The 16,180-nt window shown below is 40.3% G+C and overlaps 2 protein-coding genes across 3 annotated transcripts; one reads left to right on the top strand and one right to left on the bottom strand.

The window, feature by feature from the left end:
* Positions 1–5,486: 5,486 nt before the first annotated feature.
* Positions 5,487–11,305, bottom strand: zbtb49 (zinc finger and BTB domain containing 49). Of its 2 annotated transcripts, none has more exons than XM_081607353.1 (8): positions 11,062–11,305; positions 10,369–10,542; positions 8,322–9,463; positions 8,191–8,237; positions 8,036–8,109; positions 7,195–7,277; positions 6,943–7,104; positions 5,487–6,642 (listed from the first exon to the last, which is right to left on the bottom strand). In XM_081607353.1, the coding sequence occupies exons 2-8, from the start codon at positions 10,518–10,520 to the stop codon at positions 5,921–5,923; spliced, it is 2,382 nt and encodes a 793-aa protein (XP_081463479.1). In that variant the 5' UTR covers positions 10,521–10,542; positions 11,062–11,305; the 3' UTR covers positions 5,487–5,920. The 2 variants fall into 2 exon arrangements, with proteins under 2 accessions (XP_081463479.1, XP_008407747.1); XM_008409525.3 differs by lacking the exon at positions 11,062–11,305 and adding an exon at positions 10,896–10,985.
* A 267-nt stretch (positions 11,306–11,572) lies between these two features.
* Positions 11,573–14,750, top strand: lyar (Ly1 antibody reactive homolog (mouse)). Its single transcript, XM_081607355.1, has 8 exons — positions 11,573–12,106; positions 12,658–12,772; positions 12,862–12,969; positions 13,082–13,162; positions 13,595–13,913; positions 14,034–14,084; positions 14,278–14,363; positions 14,500–14,750. The coding sequence occupies exons 1-8, from the start codon at positions 11,985–11,987 to the stop codon at positions 14,635–14,637; spliced, it is 1,020 nt and encodes a 339-aa protein (XP_081463481.1). The 5' UTR covers positions 11,573–11,984; the 3' UTR covers positions 14,638–14,750.
* Positions 14,751–16,180: the final 1,430 nt, after the last annotated feature.

The following is a 16,180-nucleotide window of genomic DNA, read 5'->3' as shown; positions in this document are numbered from 1 at the left end:
TCAAGAGACTTTGGCCTCAGTCCGATGACCATATTGTCTGAATGCTTGTGCTAGTTTGTAATTAGCGCCTTAATAACCTGCAGATAAAGTTTTTGGCAAATATTTTTGTTTAATCAACTGTGCAACTATAGAAAATAAACAATAAAAGTTATAAATTTGTCTAGAGGAAGTCAAGTTAACATCCATGCATTTTAAGCTACCTGAGTTAGCTCACCATGCAAGTTAACTCTGTGCCTCTGTGTTGCCATGTATGTGGTTCACAAATACAAATAATTCCCTTTAACTCAAATATTGTTCAGTAATTCAGATTATGGATTAATCTTTTACACCCCTCCCCTCAATATCTTAGCTTTAGTGACAGACATTATCACTTCCACACACTTTGGAGGTGAAATTCTGACCCAGTATGCTCAGTGAAACCCATAACCGACTTGTTGTGTTACATCAACCCAGTGCTGGATCGGTCCATGTTTGAACCACAACTAGATTGGTAAAATAACTACTGCTAACCTTTTTGCTAGCAGTTTTTAGAGAACAGGACCCTGGACTCTTAAATGTTTTCTATTCGCATTGTTTGTATGTCTTTAAACATTTTAAGACATTCCAATGTGAAGCAATCCTAGATATCAATCATCACTCAATTTCTGTACAAAGCTACACAAATAAAAGTAGAACTAGGAACACTCACCAAAACCAAAAGACATATTTAGCTATAAACAAACTCTCTATTTGTTTCCTGGGTTTTTGCATTGTGTGCTGTAACAACCAGATTTTTCTCCCTGAGGAAGAATAACCTGTCAGGCGCAGTGACAGGTGTCGAAACGCATCTGAGGAAACTGGAAGTGCACTGCAGAACCAGACAGAAAACACACCTGGGTACAGTAGCTAAAGGCCAGTCTGTGTGTGTGTGTGTGTGTGTGCGTGCGCATTTGCTTTAAGTGAATTCATGAGTAAGAAGAGTTGCAAATAATAACTAGATACATCTCAATAAACTTAGACTGGTATTGATGGGGATGCATGTCTAGTTCATGTGATCCTGATGACCAAACTAAAAACATTATGCATAAACAGAACTTCACATTTACAGAATGGTAAAACAAAAAAATAAAAAAAGAAGCATCGAACCCTTTACAGATTTCATCTGAGCTTGACTTGATCTTGCTCCTACATGTTTCAGATCGTTGAACAATTATTAATATCAAATAAACAGCATGAATAAATACAAAAATCAGCATTCAAATTTTGATAATAAAAAAAAATAACACATTAAAATAAAAAAAAGTAAAGAAAAATAGAGGGAGAGTAGAAACGGCAACAGCAGAAACTATCACCATTCTTCTCTTCTTCTCTTCTGCTTAAGCCTCCTTTATAACGTGACTCACAGAGGAATTACTGCGCAGAGACTAGGTCAACCACTTATCCATCTCAACACACCAACACAGCTTCACAGCAATTACGGCTGGACTGCAGTCGCTGCCAGAACCAGTCCACGTCTTCTGCCGCTGATGCTTATGCTCCTAATCTGTTTTTACAGTAACTGCTGAGTTGTAAGGGAGACAGGTAATGAAGAGACACATAGACAAATACCTTCCTAGCAAAAAGCTTCAATATCAACAATCATAGGGGCAGAGCAATGTGAAATATTGACTTGAAGCCAAACCTTATTTCTGTTGGTTTTTTTTTCTGCAGTGATGTATTTTCCACAGACGCAAATTTCAGATGGACGCAAATATTACACACTCATAGGTTAATTAAATCTATCCTCGCGTGCCTGTGACAACACAAAGCAATGAGGCGTCATTAGGTATCGCAACAAAAGGCGTTCTTCGGAAATGTTTCCACAGAGAATAGCATTAGCCCAGGTCTCATTTTGCACCATTTATATGACACACACAATCAGGATCAACTCCTGTTTGATGAGGGGAGAGAGAACAAAAACCAACCAACCAACCAACTAACCAACCAAGGTGGGACCACCTTGGCCTGGTTTTTGATGATGCATGACAACCAGGCGAGACGTCACCAACACCCACAGTATGGAGAGAAAATATCTGTCCACTGCTCTTCCTTAGGAATCTGTGTTTTACTGCCAAGTTCAGCTGGTTTTCCTAAATACAACAGAGAACCATTTACTTCTTTGGTGCTTAAACGTTTGGAGAGAACCTCAGATCAGAGCCTTTACAGCCCTTCAGGTATGAAGGTTTGAGACTGATGGTAAATAAAAAGCCAACATTTGAGTGAGTCCAACACACTTAACAGACCGAAGAGCAATTTTTGTCATATCACATTCTAAAGGCAAATGGAGAAACATCATCATTTTTGGAAATTTTGCCTGCTTGTAATTGAGTCATCCTTCAAATTTTAAATGGCACATAAATGCTAAAACAAGTCACTGCAGAAAGGTAGCTGGAAATGACTTTTCCCTTTTTTGCAGGAGTCCGCAAACATAGGAGCTACTCTGCTATAGACAGGTTTAGTCATCTTAAAAATAGATATTTAATCCAAAACAAATGCATGATTTTCAACTTTAAACAATACGGCAATCCTGTGTTAAACAAATTAGTTGATTACTCAAACATGGAGGGCAGCATGCATGCAATTCTGTAACAGGTATGTTAAATTGACATAAGTTGGCTATCAGCATTGAAACTACTATATGTGCTCCTCTTAACACTGGAAAAAAAATGGTCTAGATGAGAACCTCACCCATCTACAATCGTGTCAGTGTAAAGTAGTTCAAGGTGTTTGTAAATTTTGCATTACATTTCTGCCCATAACAATGTCAGTCTGGGTAAGCTGGCCGTGCCATTGTTTCTCATTCCCGGCTAGGCAAATCTGCTACAGCCATTATTTCCCATACACTATTCCCATACAAGAAGCTAATTGTTTCATTTAGGTTTTTGGCTTTCTGCTTTCTGCTTGTCCACAATCCATGAAATGTGTGTTAGAATAAAAGCTATTAGTAATGCTTTAAAAAAAAAAAAAAGAGTGTTTGTACAAAAAATAATAATTCTGGTGATGCTATTAACTTGTCAGATTAATGTTAGTTTTTATAATTAAACAACTTGAAAAGGTACCTAAGGCTAAATTCCTTAAGACACGTTGAAGTCCTTAACATTGTTTCGCTATATTTTTGTATCACAGTTTCTAAAACGGTGCACAAAATCTAACCCTTACTCCGGGTTCCTGATATAAACTTGAAAGATGGAGCACGGATGGGTTCTTGTCCAACTTTGAATAGTCCCAATGTTGGGAAATGTCGTATGTTGGGAAAATCTGTACCCAGATTTTCCCAAAATACAACCTATACTGGTTTATAAAAGAGGGCCATGATGGAACCTGTGGATAATCCAACCTTTCTTCACCCCATTTCCAACCCGTATGTCCCTCACAAGAAACGTTGCCTGGGACCAAGTTCAAAGTCATTCAAAATGCTGCTCCTTCACATCATTCCTTTTTGCCCTGCAAAGGTCAACTGAGTAAAGTGACCTGCCGTTAAGGTTTTCATGCTTTTATTTTGGTAACTTTCTTGTCAACATATCTATGGCGACAGAGATGGTTAACCGCAATAAACAGAAAAGCTGAGCAGCAAAACAGAAAAAGGTGACAAAAAGCAACTCAGTTTCAGCTTCGGTCAATAAGAGAGCAAGGTTTGTAGCAGCGATTTAACTGTATTTGAATAATTTGACGTGTTTATAGAAAAATCTGAGATTGCTTTATTGATGGATGTGATGAGGTGCAAAATGACGGATGGAGAAAACGATTGTAATTATTTGTTCTTGTCTAGCTCTTACGTGGGTTGACCAATCCAGATGGCTTTAATAAATCACTTAACCATCAATTCAGATGCTCTGTTTTCTGTTTGTGATCCATTTAGATTTGTACGTAAAGCACAAGAGGCACGTGAGGGTCAGGCAGACCGTCAAGCCAAAAGATTCCTCCTTCCCTCCCGTCATAGCGCAGAGGACTTGATGTAAAGGATAATGAAGGAGAATGGACACTGTGATAACAGACTTATCCTATGGGTTGCTAGGCAACCAATCCAGTAGGCACAGAGCTAACAAGGCCTGTATGTTGTGACAATGATGGCCAATTATTGGAAGCGCAGCAAATGATGCCTACTCTGTGCAGTGTTTACATGTCTGCGCAATGATTACTGGCGCATGGTGCTTGCTGGATGCGCTTTTCTTTTCAGACAGCTCACTCGCATCAGCAATGTTCATATCTTAAGGCACATCGAGTGAATGCACGCACATCGCATTACTTGCTACATTATTCACTATATATATATATATATATATATATATATATATATATATATATATATATATATATATATATATATATATAATTTCGTTGACCCTGTGGTGTTGAGTGAGTTGTAAGAGATGCCTTCACTTAGCGGATCAGGAGAACATCTGCCACATCTGGTACCTCTGTGGCTTTTTGTCGCCTTTAGATGTTTAGTTGCAAACTGCATAGTTTCTAGCTCCCTCTGTAGGCTTTTCAGCAGCATTACAACAACGTTACGGCAGTGGGTATCGGGTGCTGGTTCCAAATGTTAAAGGTAGTATAAGGTAGCATACGTCTTAGACAGTAGCTGCATATATTGAACCTGTAAAGTCATGAGGTCAAAGAAAGCACAATTCGGACTAGTCAGTGTAAACTGCACTGCTCAGTTTTAACGCCTTCCTTTCTCACATAGTGTGGTTTTGATCAAGATTCTGATGAAAGAAATTTTTGGTTCAATTGCAAAGACTTACCACAGTTTTTAAAAATGTTTTGCATATCATTATTTATGTATGATCTATAGAATCTACGGAGCTAAGGTGTTGGTTTGAGATTTCCGTTCACTCAGAAGGAAGAACAGTATTATAACAGAAAAAATACACAATTATAAAAACAGGAATTGACTAATAGTTGATACTAATAGTCATTTTTTTTTTTTTTTTTTGCTAATCCACACAGGATCAAAATTACAGGTTGAAATATATACATGCACCCTTCTCCCCACTAATAGTAGAAGAAATGTTCCTTAGCATATATCAGAAATATACCAGACTCTTTGTTGCCATCACTATGCTAATTCTAGGTAGATATTTGACCACTTATCTTGGTAGAACTTGTTTAAGTTGGTTTGCTGTTCCAAAAAAGAAAAAAAAAAGAAAAGTGGACCAGTATGGTCCACCCATTTTCAATCAGGGTTTAGTCAGATTCTTTCCAGAAACTTGATATTGATGTATCCATTCCAAAGCAAGTTTTGATGCATTTAGCATGAAATTGCCCAAAAATGCCTTTTTGGGCAATTTTTGGGACATGATAAAACTTTAAAAATTAAAAGCTCACTCTACCTATACAATGATCATGATTGAAAATGTGTTATTGGGTCTGATCAATGTGTTTCAAAGCAAGATAACCTGATGAAGGAGATTCATACAGCCACAAAGATTTTCATTTGAAAACGACGAGAAAATAGTGCAGGGAAGTGCTCTTATTGAAAACAGCTGGTTTATTGTTACCTGACCAGAATTCAATATCACATGAAAATACATCTGTCTCGAGCAATGATTTAAAAGTGCACTGCTGCGTGTAAAATATAAACTATTTCGCTTCATTACAAGCTATCATGCAAATATAACAGTAATTCATTCTAAAGTAAACAAATGTTCAGTGTGGCACATCTTAATAAATAGTGGGTGTCCCGTTGAGCAGTTATCAGCTAAACACAGTCGTTACCACAGAATCATCAGCCATGTATTTAAAGGGCTCTCAGAAGTTTAGGATTTTTTTGTTTGTTTGTTTTTCAGTTCACTGACTTGCAGCAGCTCTAATGACAATTTTCTCTGAGATAAAAGCAACTGCTCACATGATAAAGAAAACCTTAAAGGACGGAACAACTAAGCTGCTCCTGCGTGACAATTTACTGCTCCATGTCGTTCTCGTTCTCATTCTGCAGCGTCTTCATCGCCAGGCCCCACAGAGTCACGCTGGAGATAAACTGGCCTTCGCTCGACTTGTAGGGCCTGCCGGACCCCGTGAAGGAAGCGCAGTGGTTGTCCGACGGAGGCAGGTAGGGTCTGCCCGCGGGGTCTCTGTCCAGACACGTGTTGCCGTTCTCCACGTACGGACCGTACACGGCTTCCTGAGTGGGCTTGTTCAGTTTCAGGCGGTCGGCGGGCAGCAGAGCGGCGCCTCTCTCCTGGTGGCCGGACGAAAGCAGGTGATGGGGAACCAGGGAGCGCAGCTCTGGAAGGGAGGTCAGAGCGGGGCCGAGGTGCATGCTGGGTCCTGGAGTCTCTATGGGTTGTATTGCTTGTGCGGGCGGAGGACTGCATGATGACGGTTTCCCTAAATCTGTGTCAGGCATGATGGCAGAAAACTGCTGCTCGGTGGTTGCAGCCGACGGTTTGCTCCGGCGGAGCGATTTAGTGAACGACGCCGGTCCGTTCGAGTTTTGGGTCTGCTCAGAGCTGGCTGTGGCTGGGCTGGGGGCAGACGGCCCCTTGCAGTGCATGTTGCTGTGCCTCCTCAGCATGGCGGAGCGGGTGAAGCTCTTTCCGCAGGTGTCGCAGACGTAGGGTTTCTCACCGGTGTGTGATCGTATGTGACGCTGAAGGTCTCCTGAGTCAATGAAGCGCTTTCCTGGACGAAGGAAAACACCGCAGATATAAAACACGGCCTGGATTTCAGATTAAGCCGCTAGTTTTAGTGGGATTTGTCATCCCGGGGCAGCCGAAGTTCGATAAAACGGACAAACGGAGAGAGAAAGGAAGAACTTCAATGGCTGCAGTGAGAAGTAAAAACCGTTTCTATCCAACAGTACTAGATACACTGTCTGCAATCAGTTTGAAAACTGACACAAAGGAAATTCATGTAATTGTGAAAAAAGGCCATAAAATGACAACTCTGTATCTAATCTCTTGGTAAAAGGTAATTCCTTACCACAAGTGGCGCAGATGTGGGATTTTTCTCCAGTATGGCGGGCCTTGTGCTTCAGCAGCTTCCTGTGTGTGTTGAAGGACTTTCCACACTGGTCACAGGTGAATGTCCTGTCTGTCGCATGAGTCCTCTTGTGCTCTTTGAGATTACTCAAATTGGTGAATCCTACGCAAGAGACACGAGTTCAGCTCAGCCTTCGAAGAAACACGTGAGCGACGAAAACGTGTTTGTTTACGCCGAGAGACGTAGCGTTACCTCTGCCGCATATGTCACACAGATGCGGCTTCTCTCCTGTGTGGACCACTTTGTGGCGCTGAACGTCCCCCGATGCAGTAAAGCTGGCAAACAAAGATTTGGGTTAACATTAAAATCCGTTATTTTGCTTAAAGCTGTGTGTACGATCCCAAATTGTACACAAATTTGTACAGACGGACACATTTGACATCTCCCGTCTTTCAGATGTGCGAAAAGCCTCATCAGTTTTGTTGTTCTTGCAGTGGCATTATATCACTATGAAAATATTATAAAAAATTTAATTTGAGCACATTTAGTTAGTGAGGAAAAGCACAATATTAGTTACCATGCTTACTACGCGCAGTGGAAAAAAATATGGATCAGAAGGAAATTAATTTCTGTCACATCATTTTTTTTATACCCCCAAGAAGCACAAAGTCATGGATTACCAATCCCCAGAAAATATAATAAACATTAAAAAGTATAAATAAATAAAACTTTAGGTGTACACATTTTTGAAGTGTTTGTTAGGGGTGCCAACATTTGGGTCACCGGGTATTAAAAAAAAAAGTTATTCTTAATATGGGATTTTTTTTCTTAAGAAAATTAAAGGTTGGATTAAAAAAAAAAAAATCCAAATTCAGGAGCTATATATATATATATATGTGTGCTCTAAAAACATTTATTGTGCCCAACTCTGGACATTATGAAAAAAAAAATCACTAAAACAAATAAAGCCAAGTTAAATCTAATATAAATAAAAACCTCAATTGTTATTTTTGGGACAATGTAAATGAAGAAGCTTCTAAAATGGACACATTAAAGTTAAAAGGAGAATTATTAAATGAGTTGATCATACTACCTTTTACCACACAGCTCGCATATGTACGGCTTCTCTCCGGAATGTCGCCGCAAATGGGTCTGCAGGTTGCCTGCCTGCAAGACAAAATCCCCTCGATATCTCTTCATGACGAACAAATGTGAAATAAGAGACTCTGTGGCCAGGGGAGGAAATACCTGAGAAAAGTTCTTGCCGCAGACGTTGCACTGGAACGGCTTCTCGCCTAGAAGCAGAATATTACAGTTTGTGTCTGAAAACGTCGGGTGAATTATTAAAGATGAAGTACGTTAGTGCAGACATGTCATACCGGTGTGAGAGCGCTTGTGCAGCTCCAGGTTGCTCGGATGTTTGAAGATCTTCCCGCACAGCTGGCAGCAGTACTGCTTGTGCCCTGCTTGGTGAGGAGGCTCCGGCTGAGGCTTCAGATTTTGCTCCTCTTGGTTTCCGGGAGGGGGGCTCGGAAGCTGGGTGTCCGCTGCCTCAGTACACTCCTCTCTTCCTAAAGGGCTGCTGCCGACTTGAGCCTCTGGGGCTTCATCTGGAGCCTCATCCGGAGCCTCGGCGTGGGCGACGGGCCCCCCTTGGAGGCTCTCTTTGGGACAGCTGAGGATGGGCTCGGCGACTGACTCGGCGCACATCTCCTCCAAGGCTTTCTGAGACCGGAGGTAATTGTATTTCTTCAGGTAGACGGTCTTCTTGGGACGCACGGGCTTGTTGACTGCGGAGTCGGCCGGGTCGCAGGCAGGGGTGTTTAAATTATTCAAAGGGGTCAGAGAAGATACGCCGTTTTTCTCTGCTGATACAGATGTGCAAGGAGGGCTAGGCTGGACCGTGTTTCCTAAAACCACAGGTGCGCTATTGCCACCCTGACTCATTCCGAGCTGACATTGCTGCTCTTCCACCAATACCAGAGGCCCTTGATTTGAGGACGCACTGTTTGTCTGAATTGCACTTTGTTTGAAGTACTGCTTACTGTAGAAATTGCGGAGCTTGTAACCGTGAACGAGCTGCTTTTCTGCCGGCGCGTGGGAGACGCTCTGTACGTCACACGTCGAGCCGCTGTTAGGCACCGTCCCCGGCATCCTCCTTGTGTGATCCATGTCGCCGTAGTAGCCTGACCTCTGGGGGTCAGGCGGGCAGTGGAGGTCAACGTCATGTGGCAGGTTGCTCCCCAAGAGGCAGTCGTGCTCTGAGCTCAGAATGCCTGGGAGGGCAAACGGAGGCATCTCTACGGGAGGCGGACAAGGCTTGAGGAAAGCGTTGCACATGCTCTGCACATTCGGGACCTGCAGACTTTGAGCAATGTCCAGGAGAGCTTGCACGTTGTCCTGATTAATGTCGATATGGGAGGTGTACATGTAGTCCAGTATTTGTCCGATGCCGCCAACATCCTGGATCACCAGGTTGAACACGTCGTTCTTCTGACTGGGAGAGTTTTGGAACAAAGACCTGAAAAGAATCAAGCCAGAGATCAAGTAGCATATACAGGAATATCTCGGGAAATTAGAATACCATCGAACAGTTTATTTATTGCAGTAATTCCTTTGAAAAGGTGAATATAGTATAGATACTTTTTAAGTATCAATATATTTTATTTTGGTTGATTATGGCTTTGAGATAATGAAAACTTTGAATTTGAAGACCAATTAAAAAAATATTCTTACAAAATAAAAAAATGGTTCAGACCCTTGTAAAATTACCTTCCTTGAACCTAGAATTTCAATTCGGCTAAAAAAATGCAACAGATATCTCAACATAATAAATCAACCTAAATGGCTAATTTTTGGGGGGGCGAGAAATTTCTCTATTTCTATTTATATTTTAATGAAAAATGAAAAAGGCAGAAGTTATACAAGAATATTCTCAACAATCAATGGGAAAAAAAATAAAACTTTGTACATACAACAATCAAACCCTTTTTGTAATTGTCGACCATCTTTTTGTCTGTTTGTATTGGTATTGTGATGATTTATTTTCAGTGATGAGCTTTCCGGTTGGAAGGCCTCTTTGCCATCACCCTAATCTTTTGTTCATTTTACAGCTTCTTTATTAGATTGAAGAAATGTAGGCAGTGCATAGAGGTTGTGAAATCTAATTGTGCAAGTTTTATTAGCTAGTTATATATAAATGAGCAATAATAAATATTTAAAATTACTCTGGTATTAAAAAAATATCATAATTCTATATTGTATATGAACTTCAAGTTAAATGGAATTACTAAAATAAATGAACTTTTTGATGATTTGATTGAGATGCCTGTACATATTTGGTTGTTTTTTCTTCTTCAACATCTCACTGTAATTTAACAAAAAAAAAAAAAAAAAAAAAAAGAATAAATAAAGACATCAAGGCACCTGAAATAGGAACTGAAAGCAGCCAGGACATTTTTGTGGGCTTTGAAGCAGACACCCTTCACCACCAGCATGCAGTCACAGAGAAGCCCTTGAATCCTCTGCTCCTGGAGCTGCTGGAGGAGGTAGGAGCTGTGGCTGGACAGGGTGTCCATGGTCAACCAGCTGCTGCAACTACTGTATAAAAACAAAACACAAGAGTCACGAGTCAAGAACAACTACTGGCTAAACAGACCTCTTCTTGAGCATCTCAGGCTGACTAGTAACCTGACAGCACTTTCAAAAGCATAATGTATATCTATATCGTTCAACATCAGCGCGGAATACGGAGTCTGAGCTACGAGACCACCCATGCAAAAATTGGACGGAACAGTCGAGGTAGCGTCGAGGCCATGGGAGGTGACGTAAACCGATATCGCGCAACTCTTTGCGGAAATGTACAGATTCCACAAAGAGATGTTACCAATTATCAACCATTTGGTAAAAGCAGGTCTTAAATTAGTCCGAATTGTAAGAAAAATATTCCCCACCTTTTATTGGGATGATCGGTCACTTTACTACAGCATAAACACTACGTCACTTCCTGGTACGTCACGTATTTTGAACTATCTAAACATGGCTCAAACAGTGGCAGTTTTCTTACAAAACAAGAAACTTTTATGCTTAAAATTTAACTGTGAAGCATGTTTTAAAAACATTTATAATGAACGTTTTTCCAGTCACAGGCGCAAACTCGATACATGCTTTCCTTGCCGCTTAGAAACGATACGTCAGCTCTTCTGCCATATTTTGTGTGGCACGTCCGATAGTTCAAGTGCGGAAGTAACGTTGAAAACAGTTTTCCAAATAAAATAATTCAAAAATTTACATCCACTTAAAGAATGAAAAGGACAATTGACAAAAAGAAGAAAAAGAAAGCAGCGGCAAAAATCTCCTTAAAATTATTTTACCCTTATTTTTCCTACTTTGCATAATACTTAATATTTAAGTATTAAGATTAATCACTGTTTACTACTACTACTACTACTACTACTACTAATAATAATAATAATAATAATAATAATAATAATAATAATAATTTTACCTAAATATGAATATTAAGGAATTCACCCTGGTTGGTGGAATAAGGTGTAGTTTTGCCAAGTTGTAATATTAAAATTGTCTTCAGTGAAAGTGTACCAATTCTTGGCACTGTTGAACTACAAGCCACTTCCAATATGGCGGTGGCATTGACGAACGATTCTCCAGTAACTAGATAAACCAGGAACTCTGTTTTTCTGAGATGCGTTTGACGTCGGAGCGCTAATCTTGTAGTTCCTAAGTCCGGACATTGTCACGTGTGTTTTGAAAAGTTGATACGATAGGAACGTGTGTTTCGCATGGTTTTCAACGAAGTTTAAGCCAGAGGTTTACAGATATCCGTCGCTACGTGCAGACGTTGTTTTTAACGGTAAACGGCATTAGCTTAACCGAGCGTAACGGCCAGCCCGGTCCTATTTAACCGTGAAGATTTAATCGATTTTTTGTTTTGTTTTACTAGAGTGCTATTAATTTATCCCGCATGTTAGCCGCCTGAGAAGGGTCCACAGTAAAGAAGACACGAAGCGAAGCTTATCATTATGGTGTTCTTCACCTGCAACGCGTGTGGCGAATCCTTGAAAAAAGCCCAAGTCGATAAACATGTAATGAAGTGCCGTGGGTGCCAAGTTCTGTCCTGTATCGACTGCGGAAAAGACTTTTGGTAATAACTCTTTCTTTAACTAGCTGTTTTTTTTTTAGATGCGGTACTGTCTAAATGTTTAAAATGTGCTTCATTTTAAACAATTCCAATGACACTCTGGCTGTATGCTTCATGTCATTATTATCATGAAAGAACCTCTCCCACATCCCAAAGCAGGTTCTGATAGGTCTTCTATCCAGCATTGCCCTCCATTTAGCTCATGTTCCTATCAACTCTAACCACCATCTCTGTCCCCACTATATAAAAACAACAAACAAAAACAAAGACAACGCTATAAGTGTAAGTGTAAGTGTAATGATGCCATTGCGGTGTTCTTGATATTTTTAGGGCGACGCACAATTTTGTGTCAGAGCACCTTCTTCCTTTCATGCTTTGTGGCGAGTTGTGCAATTCTAACACATAAATAAAATCATCGTAAAATACATTACAATCTGTGGTAGGAACACCACATTGCAGAATGTGAAAGAATTCCAGGTGTTTGAAACGTTTTTTTTTACAAGGCACTTCACCACATTTAAGATGGTGTCTCATCTTGGCTGTGTCACACGTAGGGGTGAGGACTACCAAAACCACACTAAATGTATCAGCGAGGACCAGAAATACGGTGGGAAAGGTTACGAGGTCAAGGCGAATAAAGGAGATGTGAAACAGCAGCAGTGGTTACAGGTAAGCGGTCCTCACTGAACATCAGCATATGCGTGAGTAAAGAGGGTTGCTTCTCTTAATGCTCGTCTTGTTGTACCTTTGTCATGCAGAGAATCGGCGAAGCCATGAACAAACCCGGGGTCAGCGCTAAGCTGAGAGATGTGCTCTACCAAGTTAGCGGTTATGAAAACGTGCCGAGGAAAAAGGCAAAGTTTCAGGTCGGTATTGCGTACAACAGTAAAAGCTGTCATTTTGTTTAAAGTGCTTTAAATGAAGGAGGAAAACTAAGGGTGATGAACGGGTGATAAATTCCTTTTTCTCTCTCTTCAGAACTGGATGAGAAGCAGTTTGAACATATCAAACACTGGGCTACAGGAAGAGGTGTGGGACATAATTGCTGCTGCAGACAGTGTAAGTTATTTTAGCTTGTTTTATCAAGATAACCATCATACGCTTGGATGTCCCACAATTTTTTGTGCTTTGGACCTTTTGATCAGTTAGAAGCAAACATGACTTTTTTGTATAAAAGATGTCAGAAGGCTTAGATTTCAGTATATTTATAAGTTGTATTTAAATGTTCTGATAATGACATACAAAAAGCATTTTATTGCTTTACTTATTGTGTTAATGTTACTTGAGCTGTAGTGTTGCTGGTATTGCTAGTTTACTAATAGCAACAAGAAAAAGAAATGTTACAACGAGAAATGAAGCCTTGTGATCTGTAGCGCTGGCCTTTGATTTGCAAAGCTAGATAAATTTATATGTCTGTTCGTTTAATAATCGATGTAAAAAAAAAAAAAAAAGTTTCAAAATTAACTTAGTTCTTTATCACCCATCTATAAGGCTCCTCCGGCCACACAGATGACCAAAGAATCTGCAGACATGGAGGCTGACATCCGAGTGGACACCAACAGAACTGAGGACCAAGAAGAGCAGTCGAACACTGAGGAGGAGAAGAAGAAGAAGCTGAACAAACGGGAGCGCAAAGAGGCCCGTCAGCAAAAGAATGGAAAAGTTCCCAAAAGAGACGAAAATGAAACTGCAGGAGAAACAAAGAAGTGCCAGAGAGGCAAACAGAAAAAAAAGGATAAAAAGAGAAAACACGAAGGAGATGAAGACCAGACTGAGAACGGCGTTGAAGAAGACTCCAAGAAAACCAAGAGTAAATAACATTTTACTCCTTTAAATTGAAATGGTCTGCTGTTAAAGCATGCTTAATTATGTTAAGTTGTTTCTACGTATGTTTGCTTCAGATTTTATATCGACTCTTGTTCTTTTGCAGTTGATGAAGCTGCAGAGTCAGAGGAGACTGAAGATCAAGCCATGTCTCAGGGTAACACTTAAAGTTCTGCCACATATTTCCATCACACTTTAATGAATATGTGTGTGGCTTATTAATTAGAACACCAAAGAAATAAGAAAATATTTTGTATTAAGATTCCAGCAGAGGTCAGTGTCGGCTCTTTGTTTTCACCGAGGGGAATGACCCTCACCAAACCTAACCATGTTTCCGATCACTCACACAGGCAAATTCAACTGGAAGGGAAACATCAAGGCAGTGCTGAGAGAGTCACCTGACCAGGAGCTGTCAGTGAAAAGACTCAGAAAGAAGGTGAGAAATTAAGCAGCGCATTTCTGTGTGCATGACACACGTATTCAACTTGACACCTGTCCTCTCTACCATGACCATCTTTAAATACAAAACGTAACTTAACATTGGGTAAGGAGTGTATTTCTGTCCTTTGCAGGTTTTGGCAGCCTACTACTCTTTCGCTGGTGACATAAATTTCAAAACGGAAGATGAGCTGTTGGCACTTTTCAACAAAAAGATCACCAAAAACCCCAAGTTTAGAGTACTAAAAGACAGAGTGAAGCTTTTGAAGTAGACTCCTCCTTTAACGGCACATTCTCCATGAAATGAAAGTTATTATTGCTGTCCTCCTTGGTGGCTTTTTATACAAATGAACAATTTCGAGGATTAAATGGTTTTACTCAGCGAGCCTGGTCGTCGTAATCAATACACGCACGCTTGGAACATGCCAGTTCTGTTTAATGTATAAAATGACGATTGCAACGGAAGGCTGCTCTGTTGCGCATTCCGAGCTCACGGTAAGGCTGGGGAATGGCACCTTATCTGCGGGATTGGATGTTGCCGAGGGGAGGAGGGTGTAGAGACGCAGGGAGAGGTGCACCTGAGCTGAATCCGACTCTCACACGGGACGAAGCTAATGCACATTCCTCTGCACTGCGAACGGGGTTCACTTTTCCGGAGACACAGAAGCTCCATAGAAGCAAGGCGCTTGGTGTCAGCCTCAGGTGAAGTTTTAATGCTTTCTGATTTTCCACGACTAGAATAAGCAGTTTCTTTACCCTGTACACACATGCTTACACACACAGACACACGCGCGCACACGCACAGAGAATGAGTAAACCTGCCCAGCTTTATGAAGCTCCTCTAATCCCAGAAGGTTTAACACTGATGCTCATTCATCACGCTGCTTACCTGTAACGCTATATGGCATACTCTGGGTTTTAGTTGAGCTGTTACTCAAGTTTGCTAGTATTAAAATGATGTTTTCACATTCAGCCTACGTCAGTTGGATTTAAGTCTTGTATTTTGATCCAGACCACACAGGATATTGAGTTAATCACATCTTTACTGTTTTGGAGGTAGGGAGTTGTTATAAAAACATTGCATATATTCTCAGAAAACTCCAGGAACTTGTCATAAGTTGCTAGGGTCAGAAGGTCCTAGCAACCTAAAGTTGTCAACCGACTAGAATGGTGTTTCAGATTAACAGCCTGGCCACAACGATGGTCAGTTATAACTGCTTTTCAGCTAAAATAAAAGTGAACCAGAAAGTACTTGCTATTTATCAGTGTGTATGCTTTTAACTTCTCACTTCAGAGAGTTCAGAAGTAGGACAACCGTGTCAGATTCTTGCTCTATGTAAAGGTATACAGTGAACTCAAGATGAGGTGTGGCACATAGCCAGCTACTATGTATTCTGTAAAGTTAATGACTGAAGGAAGGAAAATGACAGAAAAAAAAATCTTAATTTTCTGTTTGACACAAGATAGTCAGATAGGCTGATTCTTTATAAATAAGATGCATGGAGGCCATTAAGCATGTTGGGGAAGCCAATTCCAGTCTTGGAAAAAAAACTTTTCAAAGTCCAAATTTTGTTTCATCTCAGAATTATGAGATGCTAAATTATAATTATAAAGTAGCAAAGCCAAAAATTAGAAGCTAGCTTAGTAAAATCTACTTTATCTTAGAAAATTAATGATTGTCACACTTATGAATATGTTAACTGTATTCAATAAGGTACTCTGTTTTCACAGTAATTATTGTGTACAATAATTTTGTTATGTCTTTATGGTCATTACTTATTTAAATTACAAAAGAAAACCTACAACGGTCCTCGT

Source organism: Poecilia reticulata, chromosome 5 (assembly GCF_904066995.2).
Source record: "Poecilia reticulata chromosome 5, P_reticulata-male-v2, whole genome shotgun sequence".
NCBI lineage: Eukaryota > Metazoa > Chordata > Actinopteri > Cyprinodontiformes > Poeciliidae > Poecilia > Poecilia reticulata.
The sequence above is the reverse complement of the archived record's forward strand: the minus strand, read 5'-3'. Positions and strand labels throughout refer to the sequence as shown.